Genomic DNA, 24,658 nt, shown 5'->3' with positions numbered 1-24,658 from the left:
GGGGTCAGCCGGCCAGAGGTATGGCGCTGTGCCACTGGGGGACAGGACTGTAGGTCAGTCCCGGGCCACAACATTTCTAGTGGTGGCGCTGCAGATCCGTGTTGTGAGAGTAACACCGTTTGTATGTATCAACCTAGTCACTGTCCAGTCCACCTAGTCACTGTCCACCTAGACATTGTCAACCCAGGGACTGGATGCTGATTTATTAAGATTGTTGAAGTGATCAAGTGGCCGGTGATAATGCACCAGCCAGTCAGCTTTCATCTGTCAAGTTACAGGGTGGGTTTGAAAAATGTCAGTTGGAGCTGATTGGCTGCTGTGTTATCAACTTCCACTTTATCACTTCACCAGGCCTAATAAATGTGCCGCGGAGTGAGGCGTGTGGACGGATCGTTTGCACCCGTGCGTGTGTATCCCCAGACTGATGACGACTGATGATCTCGGAGCAATGCAATGAGCCTCATTACGCACCTAGGAGACTTTTTATTTTTGTTCTCACGTCAGGCCGCCTCCCATTCACTGTTCAGGAACGCCGATTACTTTGACGCGCGATTCCTGATTTCGCCTTCCCCGATCGCGAGTAACAAATCTACGTACTGTACTCTGGTGGCTTTGTGAACTTTTTTGCACGTGCTCAGTTGCAAATCATCATGAAGAACCGTATTGCCTGCATGCGCCTATCAATCTGGGTGTCTTCCATGTGCAGCTTTCTTACATGTAACAAGTTTTGCTAACTTTTTCCCCCCGAGAATTTTTTGTCTATAAATAACATTTCCTTCCTGGCTAATTTCCAATCTGCCGGAGGAGAGAAGACACAGCAGGGTACGGTATCGCAGTATAATTAACACATGTAGATATACAGTACTAGCACCTTGTAATTACATTAAGTCATTTTTATTTTACAAAAGTACTTTAAACTCTTATTACTTTTGCTGATATGATGGTAAAACTTTTGTGACTTTCACTATTTACTGTTCTATTTACTAAGCCTCGGAAAGATAAAGCGCCAGCCAACCAGCCCCCAACTGCCATTTTTCTAACCGTCATCTGTAACATGACAGTTAAGGGCTGGCTGGTACTTTATAACCACCTAAGTCTGAGTTGTCTACAAAAGCGAATGCAGCAGTGTGTATTGGCGGTCTCCCATGTGCGAATTTATGCCAATGCAACTCTGCAATACCATCAGTAATTATTTGACACCACCATCGGTCGCGCGGTCAATACCTGCAAGAGTCCTGTGGCACCTGCAACTTTTCCATGCACCACAGGCCTCCTATGCCTGCGGCTGTGCACTTGTGAATGTAGCCACTTGCAGTGACTCGCCCCTGACACTCTCATGACACGCCCACTGAGCGGACCATTCTTACTGGTCCCCTCCCAGTCACTGCCCATTGCTTTTCCGACACCTTTCTGATACCCGCCGAACCAATTGCAACAGCACCACCTTTGCACGCGCTCTCTGTATATTAACACAGCACTTTTAGCGCATGTGCAATTGCAAATAATCAATCCACTGCATTGATGTCAGCCTTGCATGCTGCATGCACATTGCTTGCACCCAGTGGCGGCTCCCCAAAATTCAAATAGGGGATCTGCACCAACTGCCAGTGAATTATTTTGGAAAGGCAGTTGCTGTACCTCCCCTATTTGAATTTTGAACTGCACTGCAGCCCCACCCCTGGATCCGCCACTACTTGCACCCCAGATTCAGGCCCTTGCATACTGTATAACCCACAGTATTTCTCTTTATCGGTCTAAGTCCAAGAATCATTGTCATTAAATAAACAAGGTAGTGTAAAGAGTTAAGCCTTTGGGTTCCAAAATAAATAGTGCAGAATAAGCGGATATATATATACGGTACCAGTAATTTTGCCGTTGGTCTCAATCGGAGGCTGCCAGCTGACTATAACAGCTCGAGGCTTCCTTTCCCGTGTGATAACTGTTAAATCCTTCGGGGCAGATGTTGGAGCTTAAAATGTGAAGAAGAAGAAGAGGAAAAAAAAAAGAGAGAAACATTTGGCTTAGAATGAGGTGTAAATTAACAGTACGGTATTCAAGGTGCTGATGGGATGTATAATGATAACAGAAGCAGCAGAGCGGATTATCAGGAGAATCGCACATATAATTATGACATCTTGACACTTCTCTGCCCCAGAGTCTGCTTCTAATTCTCCAGGAATGAAGCTCTGGCATGAAAGGAGAAAATGTGTTGAATGTCTATAGCAATCTCCTATGACTGGGAAAGCTAGACAATTCTATTCAGCGGATGTGACCGGCAGTAACGGGCTATGGTGCAATACAACCGCTCAAAGGAAAATATAATTGAAATAGAAGTTTCTCCCATTGTAATGGTCATCTATCAAAAGCAGGAATAAGATGTAAATGGAAATGTTTAGATATTTGGAGACACTGGTTTTAGTTAGGAGTGACACCTCTTTCACACCAAAATCCAGGATCACTGAACTCGGGTTTCAAGCCATGCACATTGTTGAAACCGGTTCACACAACATGCTAAGCCCAGGATATTGCTGGTGTTTGCCCCTCTGCCGCATTTGGAGATGACCTCATCTTCATGAGCTGGTGAGTGCTGGGTCATTACCGGGCCAACCCTGCTTGCTACCTGGGTTGGGTTCTCGAGCTACTGGAACCGGGTTATTTTCCGAGGACCTCTTCACAATGAGCCACAACCTGGGTAAACCCGGTCATAACAGGTTTTTTGCGGTGGTGTAAAAAGGGTATAACTGTGTACCTTAGACAATGCATGTTATTGTCATTTATCGTTATGTCATTACTCCAATATCCATAATTGGCAACGTCAGGAGGTCATTTTTGGAAATTGGTAGAGAAAGTTTTACAGTACACAAGTACATTCACATACAGTAAGTCTACACTATGATAAATCACATATACAGTAATATGCGATGGTCTAAGACAGTGGTTCTCAACTTCAGTCCTCAAGGACCCCCAACAGTCCACATTTTCCAGGTCTCCACACAGAATCACAGGTGACATAATTAGCTCCACCTTTTCAAATCTGTCAGTGAATAATGAGTGCACCTGCCGGGTGACCTGGAAAATATGCACTGTTGGGGGGTCCTTGAGGACCGAGGTTGAGAACCACTGGTCTAAAACACAAAAATGCTCAAATGTGTCATTCATTTGCTCATTCTTTACCAGGTTGATACACCCGCATATCAATGTTGACTCTTTAAGCTCAACTAAAAGCTGGAACATTCAAAACACCTTGGGGCGAAATGTAATAGGTGGGGAACCTGTGAAAACAAAATATACTCACAACGCTGATCTTCGCGGCTTCTCCGGACCCTCCGCAATGCTCTCCGGTGTCTGGGGGCGGGTTTGTTTACATCCGGAGCTCCGCCCCCAGCCCGGGACTTAGCCACGCCACCCAATCATGGTCCGGGAAAAGCCTGAAGTCCCGGTCTGGGGGCGGAGCTCTGTATGTAAACAAACCCGCCCCCCTGACACCGTACTGCATTGCGGAGGGACCGGAGAAGCCCCGAAGATCAGCGTTGTGAGTATATTTTGCTTGCACAGGTTCCCCACTTTCGATTCTACTGGACAAGTGGACCGATCTTCTATCAACATAGTTATGTATAGATGTATGGGCTCCGTATGTAATAAAGTTTTACTGTCAGTGTGTATGTGTTTTTATTTAACTATTTGTACTGCTGGGACACTACTAGTCCCAGCGGGCCCTTTACTGCCCCGCATGCTGGGACTTGTGGTTCTCCAAGTCCCTGCATGTGGTGCAGGCTTGCTGGGACTCATAGTTCCACAGCAGTATACAATAGTTCTTCTTTCTTTTTACACCAATAATCAGCTCGATGCCCACCACCCAGGGGCATCGAGGACAGCCCCGGGCTTCAACATGGGCAGGTAAGTTCTGGAGGGGGGGACCCCTGCCCATGCTGACTGGTCAGGGGACAATGCTTTGGCTGGGGGGACTTGTATAAAAAGTCTCCCCCCGGCTGTGGCATTACCCTGCTGTCTGGTTGGGCCCGGTGCTGGTTCTTGAAATACGGGGGACCCCTACTCATTTTGTCCCCAGTATTTTGGGAACCAGGATCGGGCCATGAGCATGGTGCAGGTTTGATAAAATCCAGGGAACCCCAACTTGTTTGTTCCTGTGATTTTATGAAACCAGGACCGGCTCTTTGAGCCCGGGGCTGGTTATGCTCTGGAGGGGGACCCCGCACCATTTTTTTTTCACTTTTTTGTTTTAACTCTTTTTTTTACACCAGAACCATGCACAGATCTCAATGATCTGTTCATGTTTCTGCCAAATTCGCCAGTCAGAACCTGGTCTATTTGTTTTGCGATTTTTAGTAACCTTTACTAAAAATCGCATCCCATTAAATAGACAATTTGTATACTTTTTAATGGGAAAACATCTGGATGCGATTTTTAGTTTTACTAAAAACCGCACATTTTAATTCGATTTTTTTTCCGAAAATCGCACCCTATAAAATATGTGATTTTTGGAAAATGGCTGAAAACGGCCGTTATTGCGAAAAAAAAAACGGAAAAATAAAAACGCATCCTATTAAATTTCGCCCCAATTGTCTAGAACAAGATGCCAAAGACGATTATGCCTGTGTATATAATAATTCAAGTGATACTTGGCTTCTGCTGGACTAGTAGTTTTGAACAAGTAACTGGAAGAAAAAAAGTTCAAGGTCATCTTTTGCCCATATCTTTAGTTTCATGTATTGAGTCTGTTTCAAAAAAGTCATGGCTCTCTTGTCGTAAGAGGGTAAGCCAAGGGTCAGAGGGCTCACAGAAAACCATAAATATGGTTAATCCCTCTCCATCACCCTGTCCCTAAGTTTGCCTTTCTCTCCTATCTCTGTCCCCCGCTCATCTCACCACCCTTGCCCTCATCGTGTGGGAAGTAAGGATTATGTAGAAGGATGGCATCTGGCATACTGGGGGGTTGAGGGGAACACACCATGTAGAACTTGGGGGGAACTGTGGGCGTATATTTGGAGGGGAGAGTGGGTGCCCTCTGGCTATGGGCACTGGCAGGAGTTAACAGCCATCCTTACAACAATACAGCACTGGCTGGGAGAAGAAAAAAATCAGTGTGTCCATGTATCAGGCAGCCAGTGAGAGCTGTAAAGAGGAGACAAAGACCCCTTCGAACTATTACGATGGACGATTGAATAATGTGGGTTCAGGCCAAGGGGCAAGGTTTTGGGAGAACACAACGCGATTGCTGTTACCTGTCTCATAAGTAGTAGCGTGTGCGGTCATACTCCAAGTACTCGATCTTCTGCCTTTTGTGATCATCACTGAGAACTCATACATGGTGTTTGCTTTCAGACCCGTCACAGTATGGCTTAAGGATGTTGTGTCAGCAGACTTATTAGGGGTAAAAGAAAACATTGACAAACAGTAAAATATGGGACCAATGTTACTGTACATGATGGCATCACGAAAGCTGACACTAAAGTGTGAAAAAGTGAAACTTAAGGGAACGGTAACCTCAAACATTTTCATTGCTTAGTTGTGTACTGGAGGAAATTTCATAACTGTATATTCTAAGCAGTGCTGTATGTTATAATTTGTGTAGCTGATAAGCACTTTCTTCCACCATTTTTCCTGCTCTCTGTGAAATGTTTGGACCGGCTTCTACTCCATTGGCAATACTCCTCACATTCAATAAAGTCACCACCCTTAGTTATACCAAACACAATTGTATTGTGTAAGAGAAGAGATTAGGTTTGTGAGGAGATCCAAGTATTACTGGTAATGGAAAGCAATCCAACCATACTATATAATAAGGTCACAAAGCCATCTTGGTAGCATACTCATAAAAATAAGCCCATCATCATGAGGGGCCTCCTTATATAAATAAGCCCATCATCATGAGGGGCCTACTCATAACCAGGCCTTCTAAAAAAATTGGCCCATCATCATGAAGGTCCTCCTTAAAACCAGGCCTCCTCATAAAAATAGGCCCATTATCATGAGGGGTCTATTCATAACCAGGCCCCCTCATAAAACCAAGTCCATCATCATGGGGGGCCTCCTAATAATAAGGCCTTCTCATAAAAATAGGCAGATCATCACAAGGGTCCTCCTCATAACCAGGCCTCCTCATTAAAATAGGCCTGGCATAAATATCAGTCACCCAGATGGACAGCACGGTCACTATAAATCATAAGTATTAAAATTGTAAATCCATTCTAACAAAATAATGCCATATTTATACTTTTACATATTAAGAGAGACATTGGGGCTGAAGGTGTAGGGGGCATACACACCCATATGGAATTGGCAACACCAATGCAGCACTGGTCATAGCTCCTCCCCTTACCAAACTAGGCCCTTCATCATTTTCAACACTAAGGCCCATAATCGGGCCTTGAATCAAAGTCCCATAAAAAAAGTTTTAATATATTCATCGATCAATTTTCATTTAATACCAAAAAATAATACTGGAAATATAATTATATAACTACATAAAAAAGTGGGAAATTAATGTAATAAACACTCAACTGATGGCAGTAAAATAAACAAAAAATGCATACAACGGCTAAACAAAAAACAATGGTAAAATTAAAAATTTGAATGAAAAATTATCAGTATGAGCAGACATGATGGTTCTAACTGCCACCAATGATCATGGCCAAATTTAATTTACCTTGTATTTGGAACTTGTAGAGTAGCTGGTTCTCCATCGGATGGTGTAGAAACGAACCTCAGCTGTCTTCTGGTTCTTTTGGACAGAGTTGTCTGCCCAGCTGACTCTCACAGCATCATGATTTAACGCAACAGCCTGGACACCTACTGGTGGGAGCATGGGGGTGGACATTTCTGGGACCGAGGTAGGGAAATCGTCAATAAAAGGATAAAACTCAATTTCTGAGGGATCCAATGGATCTGGGTAATCATGCAGTAAATTAATATTTAAACAAATAAATAAAAATAAAATAAAATAATAAAATTATACATCCATGCAGCAAAGAATAATACAATGGGTTAAATACAAAATAATGGTAAAGGTGAAAATGGTGTGAGAGGGATAGAGAAGAAAAATAGAAATTACTTAATATTTGTATAGATGTATTCACTATTTTTTTTAAATATATATTTAAATATTATTTATATTTGATTTTCTTTTTTTCTTTTTTCAAGTTTATTAATTTCCATGTTTATTGAAGAGCAACATGCTATCAAGTACTTATGTTCACTCTATAAATCTAAACTGCAACAAAAATGGTACTTGGTAGATTTGTGATTATTGAAAATATAAAAAGGAATTGTATTTAATAAACAGATTTAAAAATCATTGAGCAAAAAAAGTAAAAAAAAAACTATTGTAATATAAAATTTAACTCTATAATGTGGGAAATTCTAATCATTTCTTAAATGCGGAATAGTGTGTTTATCAAATGCTTCTTGTTAAGAACAAAAACATATATTTTTTTTAAATGATATTAAAGAGATTGGAATAAAAAGATATTTAGAATATATAACAATATCAATCTAATATTGGGCTGTGTGATTCCCTTGTGAATTTTCCCTGCAGGAAGCCATACATTATCTATTGACGTATGACATTTTTATTACAACAAATTTACTTTATATGTGTTTTTAGTATAGACAGAAATCAGACATTTCCCACACAGGCACCAAAGATTCATTAACTGAAAATATTTTTTATAGGGTTTAACTAATCATAAATCATTAATTTCAAGACAAACGTGAAAAGTTATATACGTGGTGGAATTCCACATAAAGGAGTATAGTTTTTTATTAAGTATTATTTGTTTTGTCATTTTCCAGGGGCTCCCATGAAGCAGTACCCCATAGAGGCACAGCTGAAAACAGTATCGGCCGCTCTACATGGATCATCTTCATCTTTTGTCTACTAATAAATATGCCTCTACTTCTTCATACACATAAAACATGCATTAAATGATTTTCAAAGATGAATTAATCACAATTATCATTAGTATGTAATTTACTAAAATACTGATCTCTCTAGTCCTGTTTTAGATCAATTAATGAAGTATTTTGTAAGTAATGTACAAAGTATCTAAGAGTATCCGTGATGTATAAAGAACTATAGATAAATATTATAATGTAGTGTGTTCCACGAGAATAAGATAACGATAATAAGAACCGAACAAAGCAAAAGTGAAATGGCGCCAATGTCTCCTTTGGGGAGCATGTAATGTATTAGTAGTCCGATAAGGTACAGTACTGAAGGTCCAGATAATATATTGCAAACTTGCTCAGATGTAATTCATACAAGTAGATGAAAAAATGGAAACCAACACGTTTCCTCTGTCATAGACTTAATTAGGGGATTTTTCTTATTACTGTATTAAATTAGATTCAACAACCAAAATGTGTTTCTTTCACTCCTACTCTATGCGTCTCTGGGTATGTGTGATGTGTTTAAACACACATCCTTTTGACACACAGTAAGGGGGGGGGGGGGGAGGGACACAGGATCGGGCGCACAACAGATTTATCTAAATTCAATACCAATTTTTATGTAAAAAGTGTCACTTGCAGCTCTCAATGAGGAGCCTCTGTGTCACTCAGTATTAACCAAAAATACAACATTTCAACAATCTGTTTAGAGAGCACACAATGGGCATTATTCTGATTGACTCTGACGGATGCGTATTTTCGGACAGGAACCGAGTTTTCTTAGCCCCACCTACCGTACGGATCGCTCACCCCGTCCGAACGCGGTAAGACGCCGAGCGAACTAACCGCGAGTGGATGTTTCATGTGAACACCTCCTCCATCTGTGGGAAACTCCCCCATCCTCCGATGGTTGCCGAACATCGAATGATGGACTGAGCGGTCAGGCAGCACTGAGTGCTCCAGACCACTCGGACATGTTTCCGTATGAAAGCAGGTATATGGGCGGGCAGCTGACATCCGGCTATGTCAGCTGTCCGCCCCCCCACACGTGCGTCACGGCCGCATTACCATACGTATGCCCATCTCCACCCCTTGCTCGGACGGTTCTGACCGATTATTTTCTGCACGGAACTCTCTCCGTGTTTGGATGTGCGACGCATTCGCACATGTGCAGATACGCCTCTGCACATGCGCAAATACCAAACATCGGCCGTCCGACCGAACACGGAACCGTCCGAGTCAATCAGAATAAGGCCCAATGTGCGCTCTCTAAACAGGTTGCTGAAATTTTGTAATTTTATAAGTTAGCAATAGGAGTTTAATGTGCAAAAATATGCTCAAAAGCCAACTGAGAGCCAATAAAGCCCTTTCTTACCGATATTGTTCACAAAATCAACAAGTGATTTGGGGCTTAAGGTGCGATTAGATTAAAATCTAACAGAAATACGTTGACTGTATATAAATAAAAAAAAAGACTAAAATAGTTCAACAAAAATAAGGTACTGTAGTTCAACAGGTTACATGGCCTCTACAGAGAGATAACACCCTTTGCTGCAGTGCAGTTGTTTTATGGCTTCAGTTGAGTAAACAATTTATGAACTTTTATCCATTTTAAAAGTAATTGGTTCACTGGTTGAGATAGCAACAAAGGTCTTATAAAATGGCTGCAAAGGTCTTATAAAATGGATAAGGAATCCCAAGTGATTAGATAGATAGATTAGATAGATGCCTAAAAATTACAGATAGGTGTTACATGAACTATAATTTGTGCCACTTAATTCATACATACACACACACGGGATGAGTCAAAAATTATCTGTGCTCCAGTCATATTTAAACCTCTTTTGGCCGCACTGTCTTGTCACAAAGAAGCGTGTATGAATGAAAGAATTTCAAAGAAGGTCACACAAGTGTCAGCCATGAAGAAGGAGCCGAACGCCCCCGCAGCATAGCCTAAAACATTTTGTGTCTTCTCTAAAAGTTGATTAAAATAAATTGTACGGCCAGAGTGCGGATAATTTTTGATTTCCCTATATATAGTTCTAAAAGTAGATCAAGCCATAAAAAAATAACCATCTAAAATAAAAAAATATATATCAAAAGAATACAGAGCATGTACAAAGTGATGACTTGGCAGAGAGAAAATGAATACAAAGCGAAGCATCTGGTTTTTAGACGAAGGAAGGCGATTTAATGTCAGTTAGGTAGTGCTAGTCCTATCTGGTTCATCATTCTGAGAGTATGATGTTATCTGTATTGATTTCCACTTCACAATATTTCTTAGTGCAATTGTCTTAGAGACGAGTGATACCTATTATAATATTTTACAATAAAACAGAAATTACATATTGATTACCCAGATGTTGGGACAGTGGGCAACTTGTATCTTTCTTTGGGGAATACTTCACTATATATATATATATATGGAAAGCAGACTCTCGTGTCGCGCCCAGAGAATTGATATAATTTTTTTTTGTTGGGGCTGCCTATCTCACAAGATCCCCTGTTGGAAGGGGGATATTTATTTTGCAATAATGAACATAAAAATATTGCAATAGGTGTGTAATTTGAGCTCCTTAAGGTGTAAATTGAGCTGGATGAAACTGATCAGACAGCCGCTAAGCAGGCTGGGTAATCTGGGAGTTTAAAGAACGCATCTCCTATTTCCTTATTTTTCTTTTTTTCTGATTGCATGTACTAAGTTCTATTAACCCTTCACCAGGAATACTTAATAATTATTAAAAGGACAGAGTACCAATAATTCTATAATCACAGTTATTTAGCTAATGAGAGGAAGTGACGTCATCCCCTAGCCCTACATAACCCCCATCAGGGAATAGAGCAGTCTCATCCAGACAGAACCTGTGACCAGAACACACTCACTGAAGGGTAAGCAACCTTTATTAACTATTGCAGTAAGTTTGTAGAACTTTGCATAACCAACATATGCCTGTAATTAATTAATCTGTAGAATGTTGTGTATATCTATCAGATGTTACATTTATGGGGCTGTAATTATGACAGATTCCATCTCAATAATACTAAGAATAATGTATAGTGGGGAGATCCCTGCGTATAAGGGCCCTAATCTGCCGGTCCTTTTTGGGCTATTTTTTCACCTAACAACTGAATTGTGAAAAGCATGATAATATGTGATCTCTACTAACATGAAATTAGCTAAAGTATAGATCAAAACGTATCAGTTTAAATTATAGTATCCTAAATAAGGTATTTTACTATCTCTCTACACTAATTAGTGAGAACTGCCCTTGGTACTTGTTTCCTAGCACAGATCCCAATATTTTCATCTTATGACATCTTATGCCATATAGCCGCATACAATGTATGCGGTGCGATGGTATACGATTTTTTATTGTACAAGCACCCTGATGGGTCCTTACAATGTGAAATGGCCCCCCATAGTCAATGCCACCCCCAGGATCAATGCCAACCTGAAGCGTGGCAAGCGCAGCGAGCCTGCGAGGGACGGGGGTACGCGTCCTCCGACCTTTTCATACCCCCACTATCCACGTCGGCGTGGAGTTGATTTTAGATGTGTGTGTTGAGCGCAGCGAGCCACCGAGCCCGAAGTGTGGCGAGCATATCGAGCCCTGTGAGGGGAAACGGATTACTTTACATGTATTGCGCGTCCGCTCGCCACGCTTCAGGTTCATATTCCGCATCCCCTAGCGGGGCTCGTTGCGCTCACCACACTATCTAAAATCAACTTCATGCCGATGTGGATAGTGGGGGTATGAAAAGGTCGGAGGACGCGTACCGCCCCCCCCCCTTGTGGGCTCGCTGCGCTCGCCACGCTTCGGGTTGGCGCTAATCCTGGGGGTGGCGTTGACTATAAGGGGCCATTTCACATTGTAAGGACCCATTAGGGTGCTTGTACAATAAAAAAAATTGTATACAATATTTTTTTGTACAACATCACGTATACCTTATTTAATGTTATTGTATGCAATGCGATGGGTGCCGTGCTAGGAAACAAGTACCCCGCCTTTGAATTAACTCCAGAATCTGTACTGAGTTTACTGTTTTATTCCAATTTCTGAGGTATGTATATTCCCCCCTTTCCCCTTTATTTCTTTGTCCCCACAATAGGGGATATTAATATTAGAACAAGATAGCAGTATACTGTAGACATATTTTGTATTGGTACTCTTTACCTAGAAGGGCGCCCGTCGCGGGCATCGCGGGTACATTTATGTATGGCCGCGACGCGACCGACGCGATGCCCGCGATTTCCCATTGAAACCAATGTTAAACATGGAAATCGTGTCGGTCGCGTCGCGGCCGGCCATAAATGTACCCGGGATGCCCGCGACGCGATGCTCCCGATTTCCCATAGGAATCAATGTTAAAAGGCGCGATGGACCCGATTTTACTGTTAAATGGCTCAATCCACCCGATTTGGCCATAGGAATCAATGTTAAATGGGCCACAGAGCCCATTAACCCTTAAATGTGCCCCCAAATTTTTAACGCCACCCCACGATCCACGCCAACCCGAAGCGTGGCGAGCGGCGGCGGTACGCGTCCTCCGACCTTTTCATGCCCTACTATCCACTAGGGCGTGGTGTGAGAATATAATAGTGTGGCGAGCGCAGCGAGCCACCGAGCCCGAAGCGTGGCGAGCGCAGCGAGCCCCGCGAGGGGACGCGGATACCTTCACAGATATGCGCGTCCCCTCGCGGGCTTCACAGGTGTCCGTGGCGACGCGGACACCTGTGAAGCCCGCGAGGGGACGCGTCTACCTGTGAAGGTATCCGCGTCCCCTCGCGGGGCTCGCTGCGCTCGCCACGCTTCGGGCTCGGTGGCTCGCTGCGCTCGCCACACTATTATATTCTCACACCACGCCCTAGTGGATAGTAGGGCATGAAAAGGTCGGAGGACGCGTACCGCCGCCCCTCGCGGGCTCGCTGCGCGCGCCACGCTTCGGGTTGGCGTGGATCGTGGGGTGGCGTTAAAAATTTAGGGGGACATTTAAGGGTTAATTTGGCCTATTTGGCCCCAAATCGGGTCCATTGAGGCATTTAACAGTAAAATCGCGGTCAATCTGCCGTTTTAACATTGTTCCCTATGGGAAAATCACGGTGATCGCGGTCATCGCGGGCATCGCGGCCATCCCGATTTACCCGCGATGCCCGCGATGACCGCGATCACCGCGATTTTTACCCCCGATCACCGCGATTTCAATCGCTGGCGCCCTTCTAGGTAAAGAGTACCTTTGTATTTGTTAGCTTTTACAGATGGATCCACAAGGTCCAGTATGAAATACACATTGGTACTTCCCCAGACCAATTGGAGTAGTCTTCTCCTTCATAACCTTATACTGGTATGTTCCATTAATAAGGGGTGGGTTAACAAAGGTCAACTCTCTTAGACCTAGTATGCGGTTTCACACTAAATGAAACATTTGTATATAGTCACTGCTATTAAAGAGAAACCTTATCCACCAACTTAACATCAGACTACAAATGTATTAGCAACATAATCAAGAGGAAGGCCATCCGCCACCCAGCCGGTGGGTTTATCCACAGAAAACATATCAATAGGTACTTCTTTTATTTTGTCTACTTAACTAATGGAGGGGGACACTCATCTTGCATTGTACATATGGTTCAATAAATTATCTCCATTTGATTGAGAGAATTAACTTCACAGTAGAGTAGGTGAAGTTTGTTTATCAACTCATCTATGATCCTCTAAGGAATTCTCATTATCCCTTACTAGGTGTTATATTGTTCCAAGGACTTGCTTACCACCCAATAGGAATTAACTCCTCTTGAAAAAGACTGCCTTATTAAATCCCTTATGATCCGGTATGTAACTAACCAACCACATCATCTTGTACCACGATAAATGGTACATCTGCTTTTGCTGTTCCATGTCTGTTCACCTGTCTCCACCTTCTCCCTTTATGCTGTTATTGTTTTTATTAATGTTCATGTTAATAAATCATTAAATGCTTAGCCCAAAAAAATGTATTGTACTAGTATGCCACTCTGCAGTCCATTTCTGTTTTTTATAATTTTGTGTTTTTGCAATTTTTAAACAATTTTACAAACTAAATGTTATCAATTAATTTTGTAGTTAACCCCTGATGAAGTCCTATTAAGGGACGAAACGCGTTGGGTTTCTTCTGCTGTTATCAAGCGTTTGAACTGTCACAATAAATACCATAAAGATCTGGATTAATTGTTGCCACTGTGTGGATTAAGAGACTTTTTAAATATTTTTTTAAATAATTTGGACTCTTATTGTGTACTAGAGTAAATTGTATTAAGGCTGCATTGATGAAATTGTGAAGATCATCTCTAGGGGCGCCAACTCACGACTGTGCTACATATATATATAAATATATATATATATATATATATATATATATATATATATACACACACACTTTAGAGCACCTTATAGAAGTACAGTGGCACAGTGGTTTGTATGGCTGGTGCCATGGGCTGAACGGCATTATGTGTGAGTTCTCTTAACGTTTTTTTTCATATGCAAAGTGCTTTGGGCCAACTGGGAAAATGGCTCTGTTTACATACAAATATATTATTATCTATACATTTATGTACCCTTATTCTACTGGTGGAATTGCTTTAAGTTATAAAGGAACCAAATACGTTAAAATAGTAAATATGTAGGAGCAATCTGGAAAATGAATACCTAGGCGCTCAACGGAAAACCTCAGAATAATATTTTATTACAGAGATAGAGCAATTCGTATGGCTTAAAAAAAAATAAAAAAATGTTCAAAAATCTAATGTAACAGATCAGTTCATATTACAACTATGCATCTCTTCACATTCTACCGTCATTACACAAAGTTCTGCTCATCCAACCCCTTTAGCGGTAGATATTAGCAAATCCTATTTTCATTCAAATACTATTTACATAATGAATTTGTAAATTATAATTGTAGGTTTTTATATTAAAATGAAGAAACTGAATAAATGCCAGAATTGAATCCTATTTACATACTGTATTCGCAGACAGATTAGAAATGTCATTTGGAAGATAGCGGTGGCACAGTTTTCTGGTTTGTGTATAATATATATTCCTGGTTCCTTCCTCGCGCCCTCGGAGCACGCTGTATGTATGTCTTTGACGGATTTTATTTAAATAAAGGAAAAGAATTGTATAAAAAAAAGTGGAAGAGGTGGATAGGGACATCTACGGCATCGGGGACACAGTCCACTTTCCTAGAAAATATTATCCTTCTATGTTAAGTGCAGCGCATTAATGTTTTATGAACTAAATTACAGAGCATTACGCTGCATTTCCTAATTTATGTGTAGTTACCTGTTCATTTCATGCCATCACAATCTCCAGAGAATGTAAACATATCAACAAATGCAGTAAGCCAAACAAATAACTGAAAAGCTTTTTTCAACCTACCGGTTTGAGATCGAGTGGTGGCACTTTCATAGAGAGGTACACCTTCCCCAGCGTTATTAAAAGCTTTCAAAGAAATTACATAATGGGAGCTCGGTTCTGAAAAACAAAAAAAAAAACACAACAAAAACATTACAAATGAAAGCTTAGTGGTTAGGAAGTGACACATGAAAGTTACCGTTACATACACATTTTGTTCCGTTAAAATGCTATATTTCTTAATATCCCGAGTGGGTCTAACTCATTAACAAGGAAAATATCGTTTTTGTTACCTTATGCATGGTCGACTTAATATCCCTTTGTATGTCTTTATGGCAGCTTCAGGCCTGCCATTGGGAATTCTGGGTCCCGGGACTCATTTCCAGTCCAGGCCCCAAGCCCCCCTCCCCCTCCTCACTTGACTCACCATAACCCGGCTTCTGCTCCCCGATCTCCTCTTCCACTGAGCTGCAGCCGGTAGTCTCAGAGCGCAGGCTTCTTCGAATCAGGATACCGGTGGCCAATTAAAATGCAGCACCGGCTGGTGAGCCAATCAGAGCTCGCGTACTGGTAGCCACTCTGATTGGCTGCCGGTATGCAAGCTCTTGAGACCGGTGCAGCATTTTAATTGGTGTCCTGGGTTGAATAAGCCTGCGCTCCAGGACCTGCTTTGTTCAGCGCAGCGGAGGCAATCGGGGGGGGGGGGGGGGGGCTGTGGAGGGCAAAATGAGCTGCCCGGGCCCTTCCAGAGGCCAGGGCTTGGGATAGCTGTACCCACAGTATCCCCCTATTGGAGGCCCTGGCCAGCTTACTGCCAATAGAGAACAATTGTTATACCGTAGTCTAGCACAGTAGTTCTCAAACTCGGTCCTCAGGGCCCCACACAGTTCACGTTTTTCAGGTCACCCGACAGGTGCACTCATTACTGACTGAAACTTTTGACAAAATCCACAGGTGGAGCTAATTATTTCACTTAATTCTTTGAGGAGACCTGCAAACATGCACTGTGTGGGAGTCCTGAGGACCGACTTTGAGAACCTGTGGTCTAGCATTAAATGGTCAATTCAACTCCTGATGATGGGAATGTGTGTCTTTTGTTTGATTACTAAAAAGGAGCGATGAGCAATCATTTTATTGTGATGTAAACATTGCAAGTGAACCGCTTTGCATGAAGAGCATGGCCTTCTGGGTGATACAGAATGGCCGCCAGAGCTGTGGATGTAAGCAGAGAAATCATGATGAAAATATTGCCAACACCATATTCGGCATTAAGCATGTAAGAATTGGCAGTAGACCTTGACACAATGCCAAAGTTATCAAGACAAAAGAGGTGGCCACCATGAGGATTACACAAAGACCCCTTATCAGAGAAGAGCATATTATTTAGGGCCAAATATTGCAACTCAGTGTTGTTGTTGATTGATGCTTTGTAATGATAGACATGTGTAGGGGTGTGGAAGATTTGGTCAACCAGAATTAGTTTGACGGTCAGTAGGTTGACCTCCTATGGCCAACACGCACATGATCAACAGGGTCATGGTAAAAAAGTTGACACAAAAAATGATCAACACTGTTATTTTTAGTCTCATTTCATATGTTGAACCATATAAAAGTCAAATTAGTGGACATGAGTACCCTAATGGACGTGTTACACATCAAAGAAGGTGCCATTGCTCTGCTACTGCTGCGCTCAACACCGTCTACAAATCCCAACCATAGTCTAGATTAATTGGGGAAATATGAAAAAAGTTGAAAAACACCTACTGTAGATGTAAATTTACTAAGATGTGAGTTCTATCGGAGATGGGATGTTGCCCTTAGCAACCAATCAGATTGCATCTATTATCTTTTAGAAGGTGATAAATAAATAAGAAGTTGAATCTTATTGGTGGCTATGGGCATTTTTTAATCTTGGTAAATGTACCCCTTGTGTCAACCATGTGTGTTGGCCATTGTCATGTTGGCCATTTGAACCTGTCAACCTCTTGACCATGTTGACCTTACAGTATGAACACGTCTAATGCATGTTGACCATATTGGGTCAACCTATTACTGTTGACCATTCATACGGATACTGGGCCTCATTTTGGTTCATTCACTCGGACGCGTGCACGCACCCTTGTGCATGACCCAAACCCTGCCTTGCGAATGGTTAGCCCGCGCCACCGATTCGCACACCGATTTCGATAGCAAGGCTTGCAAACGGATGTTTTACATGAACATCCATTCGCATGCCAGTGGGAACCTCCCCCATCATTGGATAGTCGCCGACCATCGAATGATGACGAAGGCGCACGCATATGTAAGGGTGGCCCAGACTACTCGTACATATGAGCGAAGAAATGCAGGGAATTAGGTGGGCAGCTGATATCCGGCTATGTCAGCTGTCCGACCCCTACACGTGAGTCCCGACCACATTAGTATATTGCCGCCCAGCGTTTTCATCGGAACGCCCATGATACGCAGGACGTACACATATGCTAATGCCCCAGCCAAGCACCCCACGTCCCTCTCCACCCCCCGCTCACAAGGCTGGGAGCATGCACTTGGCGACCAGACTTCTCGCCAAGTTCGCACGCACCCAGCGCATACACATGCGCAGAAACGCCGCTGCGCCTACGCATATGCAAAACATCGGACCCTGTTGCGATTTCGCATCTGAGCAAATTAACCAGAATAAGACTCACCGTGTGTAGGATAAGGCACTAATACTACAGTTACGTTGCTGTTCTTAGTTCATATTCACCAGTGTTCAGAATGTAATAGTATTTCCTGGTGTTCCGGCTGCAATGCAGCAATATAAACACTATAAATACAAATGCTAGAAATAGATGCTGTTTGTTGCTAAAAATGTTGCAATAAGCAGCTACTATGTATGCATGATTTATTATCCTGGTTATATCCCACCACCGCTGGTGTCTGTTATTTAGTAATAAGTAGTATAGTTTGTAGTTTATGATATCTTTTATATTGAGGCAGAGATTTCTATCCTTCATCCCCATCTCCCCATCTATAGTAGTTACTGAGATTCATAGTATATATATGAATATATGGCAAATACTGGATATTGTTATTTTTCAGCTACTGTACCTATAAATTGATTACTCTTTAAATAATTATGATTTCAAATCAAATATATATATATATATATATATATATATATATATATATAAATTTATGTTACCCTGCTGAGCTTTTATATAGTTCAGCAGAGTGGCTCATTGATCTACATGACTGTGGGACTACTTTGTACTTACTGACATTTTGGCTGCCCCCTCCGGGAAGGGTCTGGGTCATTTGTTCGACCCAATTTAGGTCGACATGCATCGGATCGACCACTGAAGGTAGACATGCATTAGGTTGACACCTGAAATAGGTCGACTTGGGAAAGGTTGACAGGGTCAGAAGGTTAAGACAAGCATTAGGTCGACAGTCAAAATGTCGACATGAGTTTCTTGATGGGAGGCGCGGCATCTTACACGGTTGGCGGTGCGGGGCTACACTCAATTGCGTAATCATCTAGGCATTGTCAATGCCTAGATTACCTGCACCGTAAAGCAAGGGCGGGACTACGCTGACGCAATTCTGCACCAGTTGCAACATATCCCCCTCTTAGCCCGAAAGTGGCTGGGTGTAGGGGGTATGTGGGGCAGGGGAGGGCACCTGCGTGCATCAGTACCCACAAAACTTGTCTACTATACCGGCTGGGGAGGGGGGAAGCCTCCCAACTGTTCATAAGAATATGAAAAAGTGATATACCTTAAAAAAGGCTTTCTCAAGACCGGATGGAGTAAAAATCCTGGTGGTCGGAATCCCGGCGGTCGAAATACCGACGCCGGAATCCCGACCATCGCAATGCCAGCAATTTCTCCATCTATGGGTGTCCACAACACCCATAGAGGGAGAATAAAATAGTGTGCTAAGCGTAGTGAGGCACCGGGCCTGCAAGGGGGGAGGGGGGGGGGATCCATTCCCCCCCCCTTGTCGGTATTTCGTCGGCCGGAATTACGGCGTCGGTATTTCGACCGCCAGGATTCCGACCGCCGGGATTTCATACCGAATTCCTCAAGACACCTCAACAGTCCAGGTTGTAAAAATATCCATGCTTGTGCACAGATGTTATATGCAAATGGGCTGATGAACTAATTAAGTCATCTATGATTTAGGGCCTTATTCTAGTTCACTCTTTCTGACAAAATCCTTCTTAGATGGACAAAACCATGTGCACTGCAGGGGGGGGGGGGGGCAGATGTAACATGTGCAGAGAGAATTAGATTTGGGTGAGTTATTTTGTTTCTGTGCAGGGTAAATACTGGCTGCTTTATTTTTACACTGCAATATAGATCTCACTTTGAAGTAAAACCCCACCCAAATCGAATTCTCTCTACCCAAGTAACATCTGACCCACCTGCAGTGCACATGGTTTTGTCCAAGAAGGATTTTGTCAGAAAGAGTGAACTAGAATAAGGCCCCATGTGAGGATGTCCTAAAAACCTGGACTGTTAAGGAATCACTAATTTAATATATGCCCAAACTGACCCAACTGCAACAATAGAATTGATAATGATTGTGTCTATATAATTTTAATAGTGCGTGATCCTACGTATTGGGACACACAGGAAAATGTTGCACAACACCTGGACATCGGGAGTAGTGAAGGAGCACAGCGAATGGACCAATGACTCTGCGTAGGTCACAGAAATGTGCATTTTAATCCTGATTTTCTGGTTCATAACCCGTGATAATGACCCTTATCCTTTCTCAGTTGTGCTTTGTTGCAATAATTACTATTAATCCCTCCAGAACCAAGAACCCCCATGATGCATTGCAACGGATGCTCTCGCCAGATCTGAAGTGGTATAATTGCGAAGACCTTCCTGGGAGATTACTGAATAATTGATTAGGTCATTGTGAATATCATTAGGATCATTGCCAAATGAATGAATAAACTGAAAGAACTTGATGTGAAGTGTTTCTAGAGAACATTCATATTCATGATGGCGCAGCGGCTTGGTGCATTTGTTTAGTTATAATATAATTGTCCTTACTTACGTTGGTAAAATGTGCTGTTTAGTTAAATGCAATAATGAATTGGAGAAATTGTACTGAAGCAATCACGGTACAAATTACTCGTTTGTTTTTGGTGTAAGTGGTACATACTTTCATCAATGAGTCTAGCGTTCAGGGCTGAGACTACAAGTATATTCCTCTTGTACTCAACATGAGCTTTAAAAGGGACCAATTTTCTGCACTGTATTACGCCTAGCATAAACTGCACAACTAGCTGGTTCTCCGAGCCCCTGCCTGTTTACATCCTGATATCTAGCCACCACCCACTTGCTTGCACCTCTTGCAATCTGTCTGTCTCCCCTTCCTACTAGATTGTAAGCTCCTCTGAGCAGGGCCCTCTTCCCTCCTGTTGTCAAAGCCCACTTCTCTTCACATGTCACTCACAGCTCTCCTATACTCAAACACTCTGGGCCTTATTCTGATCGGTGCGGCCGGATCCGAATATGCGGCCAGGACCATGCGTGCGAAACCCCGCCTTCCATATGGATCGCCAACTCCGTCCTTACGCGGTAAGAAGCTGGCCGAACGGACCGCACGTGTATTTTTCATAAAATACGCCTCCTACATCTCAGGGAACCTCCCCCATCATTCGATGGTTGCAGGACCGAGTGCTCCACCAGCTTCCGCAACCTCAGACCACACGGACATTTTTCCGTGCAAAAGCAGGGATCTGGGCGGGCAGCTGACATCCGGCAATGGCATATGTCCGCCCCCCACACGTGCGTCACGGCCGCATTACCATACGTACGCCCAGCGTTTGCACGGGAACGCCCATGAAACGCGGGGTGTAAACATATGGTAATGAGCCCAAATAGCCCTTCACGCCCCTCTCCACCCCCTGTTCGGAGTGTTCACATTTCATGCGGGATTTTGCCGTACGCCCCGCTTGCACATGCGCAGAGACGCCTCTGCACATGCGCAGACACAAAACATCGGCGGACCGACCGCACGCGGACATTACCGCACCAACCAGAATAAGGGCCTCTGTGACCATCTTCGTCCGCATACTCATCTCCATCATTGGCCTCAAGCCTCTAGTTGTATGTTAATTGAGTCCTCACTACTTACAGTATATTTAAGCTGTAATGTATATTGAACTGTGGGGTGCTCTTTATTTGTACTCTATTTTTGTTATTTAATCAATGTTATGCAAAGTTTTTTCTCCCTGTCCTGTTCCTTTGTACGGCGCTGCGAAACACTTGTGGCGCCTTATAAATAAAATAATAATAATAGTACCAAAGCCTGTGTACGGTAAACATCATATATAATTAACATCACTCTCTGTGGTTAAGGGAAAACTTAGCAAACTTTATTTCCTGTCTCTCATATCTATAGCCCTTTCTAGATGTGTTCATACCACCAGTATTATTCCTATACTCTGTACTGCTGGGGGACCCTGCTCTTTCCACTATATAAAGTAGCTTCCTGTCACCTCCCACCAGACTACACAATTTTTTCTGCTTTTTTCTGATGATATCATTGGATACAGACTATTTAATTAAATTTACCGCAGAACTCAGTGGCGTAACTATAGCTCCGCAGCCCCCGCGGTGGCGGGGGGGCGCAGAGAAATTGGGGGCGCCACCGGGGGGGCTGCGGGGCTATAGTTACCCGCAGTCTGCATCTCGCCCAGCTCTCTGTCGCGACCTTCCTGACGTCACGGTCCCGGCCGGCTCCTGCTGCAATGAAAACTGACAATTAGAAAATGGCTGCCCCCATACTGCAGACAGTTTTCTGTCTGCAGTATGGGGGCAGCCATTTTCTAAGAGTCCGTTTTCATTGTAGCAGCAGGAGCCGGCCGGGACCGTGATGTCAGGAAGGTCCCGACAGAGAGCCGGGTGAGACGCAGACCGCGGGTAAGAAGGGGGGGCAGGTTAGGTGCGGCGGGGGGCGCCCCCCACCTGCGGCGGGGGGGGCGCTAAATAGTTAGTTACACCCCTGGCAGAACTCTGGATATAACAGAAAAGCCTATGTGCCCATCTTCATCTTACAAATGAGTTGCAGTAAATACGACTTGCTTGCTGTGAATAGGGTATCTTCTACATCCGCGTGCACGTGCGTCTGGAGAAGCGTGGTGGAGGCGGAAGTTTTGTCCATCTGCAAAAATTGCAGCCTTGCTAACACGCCCTTAGATGCTTTCCTGCATTGTGTAATTCAGATGACGGTTGGCATTATATAAACAACTTTAAATCCATTAGCTCACTATAATGCGCATTCATTGATAATAGGCCACTTAATACATAAACCGATCTTGTGGGTGTTTCTCGCTAATACATATTGTTTTTGCCTTGCTGTTAAATTGCTGGAGATGTATGACTTGCTTTCAGTAGCGCGCAGCCACAGAATACATTACCTGCAATGAAAAATATTTCCGAGACTGAAAGCGCACTGAGAGGCTAATCATTGGAGTTTGATAAATTATCTTTGGGGAAAAAATATTCGCTGGTATTAAAGATCTACAGAAATACAGGTACAGCATTCAAACACCAAGGGCCAGATGTAATGCAGTGCGAATCCGGGGTCGAGCCGACGCTGGACAAACTCAGAGTTTTTTTTTTTTTAAAAGGGCAGTTTTGCCTTGTAAATGATTGCCCTTTAAAACACCTCGAAGTTTGGCCGGGACCCAGGACACCTGCCGGACTTGCAATGCAGTGCATTCGACCCTAATTTCCAGAGGAGATTGTTGTTATAGGGACTAATTCCGGTTGATGCGGTAAGCAGCAAAGATCGCTGCTTACCGAGTGGTGAAACGCCGCCCCACAGAATGCCCCCCCCCCCACCTGCAGAAGAATCTACAAAGTACCATGCGACGAGGTGTGACCATCGAATAATTTCTCCAGCCTTCGGAAATAAAAGTCAACCTCAACATCCTGTGATGTCAGTTGCCCTCCCCCCCGGCAAGCATCAGCCCACCTGCGGTCCCATGGGAATGCCCAATGTTTATATGGGGACTTCCATAAAATTCTGGACGTTATCATGGTCCAGCCGTGTTTCCGCTCGACCCTCCCTCCCCACAAACGAACGGCTTGCGAGTGTGTAACTCGCCGAAGCCGTTTCGTTCTGCGGTTGCTGTATTCAGAACGAAGCTAAATTCGTCTCCGTCAGATCGAATCAGCCCCATCTTGTATTCTTTATTGTACTTTAGTGAAGTACAGGCTTAACGAAAAATAAGTTACCCATTTCAGAGGGCTCTGGGTTGCGTTCTACTGCTCCGAACGAGACAACATTAAAATGACAGATAATTCAAATGATGCACTAGTTATTTGTTAAAAACATTTTTTTTTTATTAGAAATATACCCGAAAGGTTGCCCTATAGAACACAAATGAATGCCCTGATCCCTGCAATTGCTGAGTAGGGTTAAGGTTGCAATTTTAGGAGGTAGGGGGCAGCCAATGAGGTCAGATCCCACCCAAACAGATCAGAACAGCACTGAGCATGATGACCCCACAGTTACATTGATTGGAATAGACTTATAGGACAGCACACAGCTGGTATCTATACACAGCAGTGAGATCTATGAAGTTGGTATTAAACATGAGTCATTTTCCATACAACGGCGCAGGTGATCCGCACACACACTGTGTAACCATCAATACCTGACCATGGCACATCTGGAATAACAATGAGATTTTCATGATTCACCGGCCGCCTTATTCTTTGTTACTCGTTGGATAATAGATTTGGATCATAAAAAAGAAAAAATATCTGTATTGTTTTCGATTTCCCACATTCGTATTCGTCCCGAGCCCTCCCAGGAATTAGGACCAACTCCCCATTCAGTCATACGGGGATTACTGTAGCCTACGGCTACATCTTATTTTACACTAGAGCAGCCTATATGTTATACGTTCCCTTCCTTTCAAGCTATATTTTCAACAAATAACCATATCAACTCTATACTGTATATACCGAGCGACCCTTATCCAGATTGCGTCGCTTCGGAAGCAAATTTGGCCAGTGTTCCAATGTTGTGCGATTATGCGTGCGCAGAACCATTTCTGCGCATGTCTGTACGCAGGGAGCGTGCAAACTCGGCGAGAAGTCTGGTCGCCGAGTGCTCGCTCTTGACCTTCCGATCAGGGGGTGGAGAGGGGCGTTGCGGCCTGATCAGGGTCATTACCATATGCGCACGCCCTGAGTTTCATCAGGCATGCGAATGGATGTTCGCATAAAATATCGTTGGCATCCCGAGCGGACAAATTCGGCGTGTGAATGGGCTACGCGGGCGACCCATTCACTATGCGGGGTTTGGTATAGTCGCTTTGGTCCCTGCGCGCGCCCGAGCGA

At 43.3% G+C, this 24,658-nt stretch overlaps 1 protein-coding gene across 1 annotated transcript in view; it reads right to left on the bottom strand.

Annotated features, from left to right (window-relative positions):
- The window catches only part of DCC (DCC netrin 1 receptor), a 611,994-nt gene that overhangs the window by 63,303 nt on the left and 524,033 nt on the right, over nt 1–24,658 (bottom strand). The window contains exons 16-19 of the mRNA XM_083151819.1: nt 15,324–15,419; nt 6,668–6,906; nt 5,244–5,382; nt 1,862–1,969 (exon numbers count right to left, since the gene is read on the bottom strand). Coding sequence (XP_083007945.1) covers nt 1,862–1,969; nt 5,244–5,382; nt 6,668–6,906; nt 15,324–15,419 — 582 coding nt within the window. The remainder of the gene's footprint in view (nt 1–1,861; nt 1,970–5,243; nt 5,383–6,667; nt 6,907–15,323; nt 15,420–24,658) is intronic.

This window comes from Crinia signifera, chromosome 1, assembly GCF_055691185.1.
Source record: "Crinia signifera chromosome 1, ASM5569118v1, whole genome shotgun sequence".
Taxonomy (NCBI): Eukaryota; Metazoa; Chordata; class Amphibia; order Anura; family Myobatrachidae; genus Crinia; species Crinia signifera.
The sequence above is the reverse complement of the archived record's forward strand: the minus strand, read 5'-3'. Positions and strand labels throughout refer to the sequence as shown.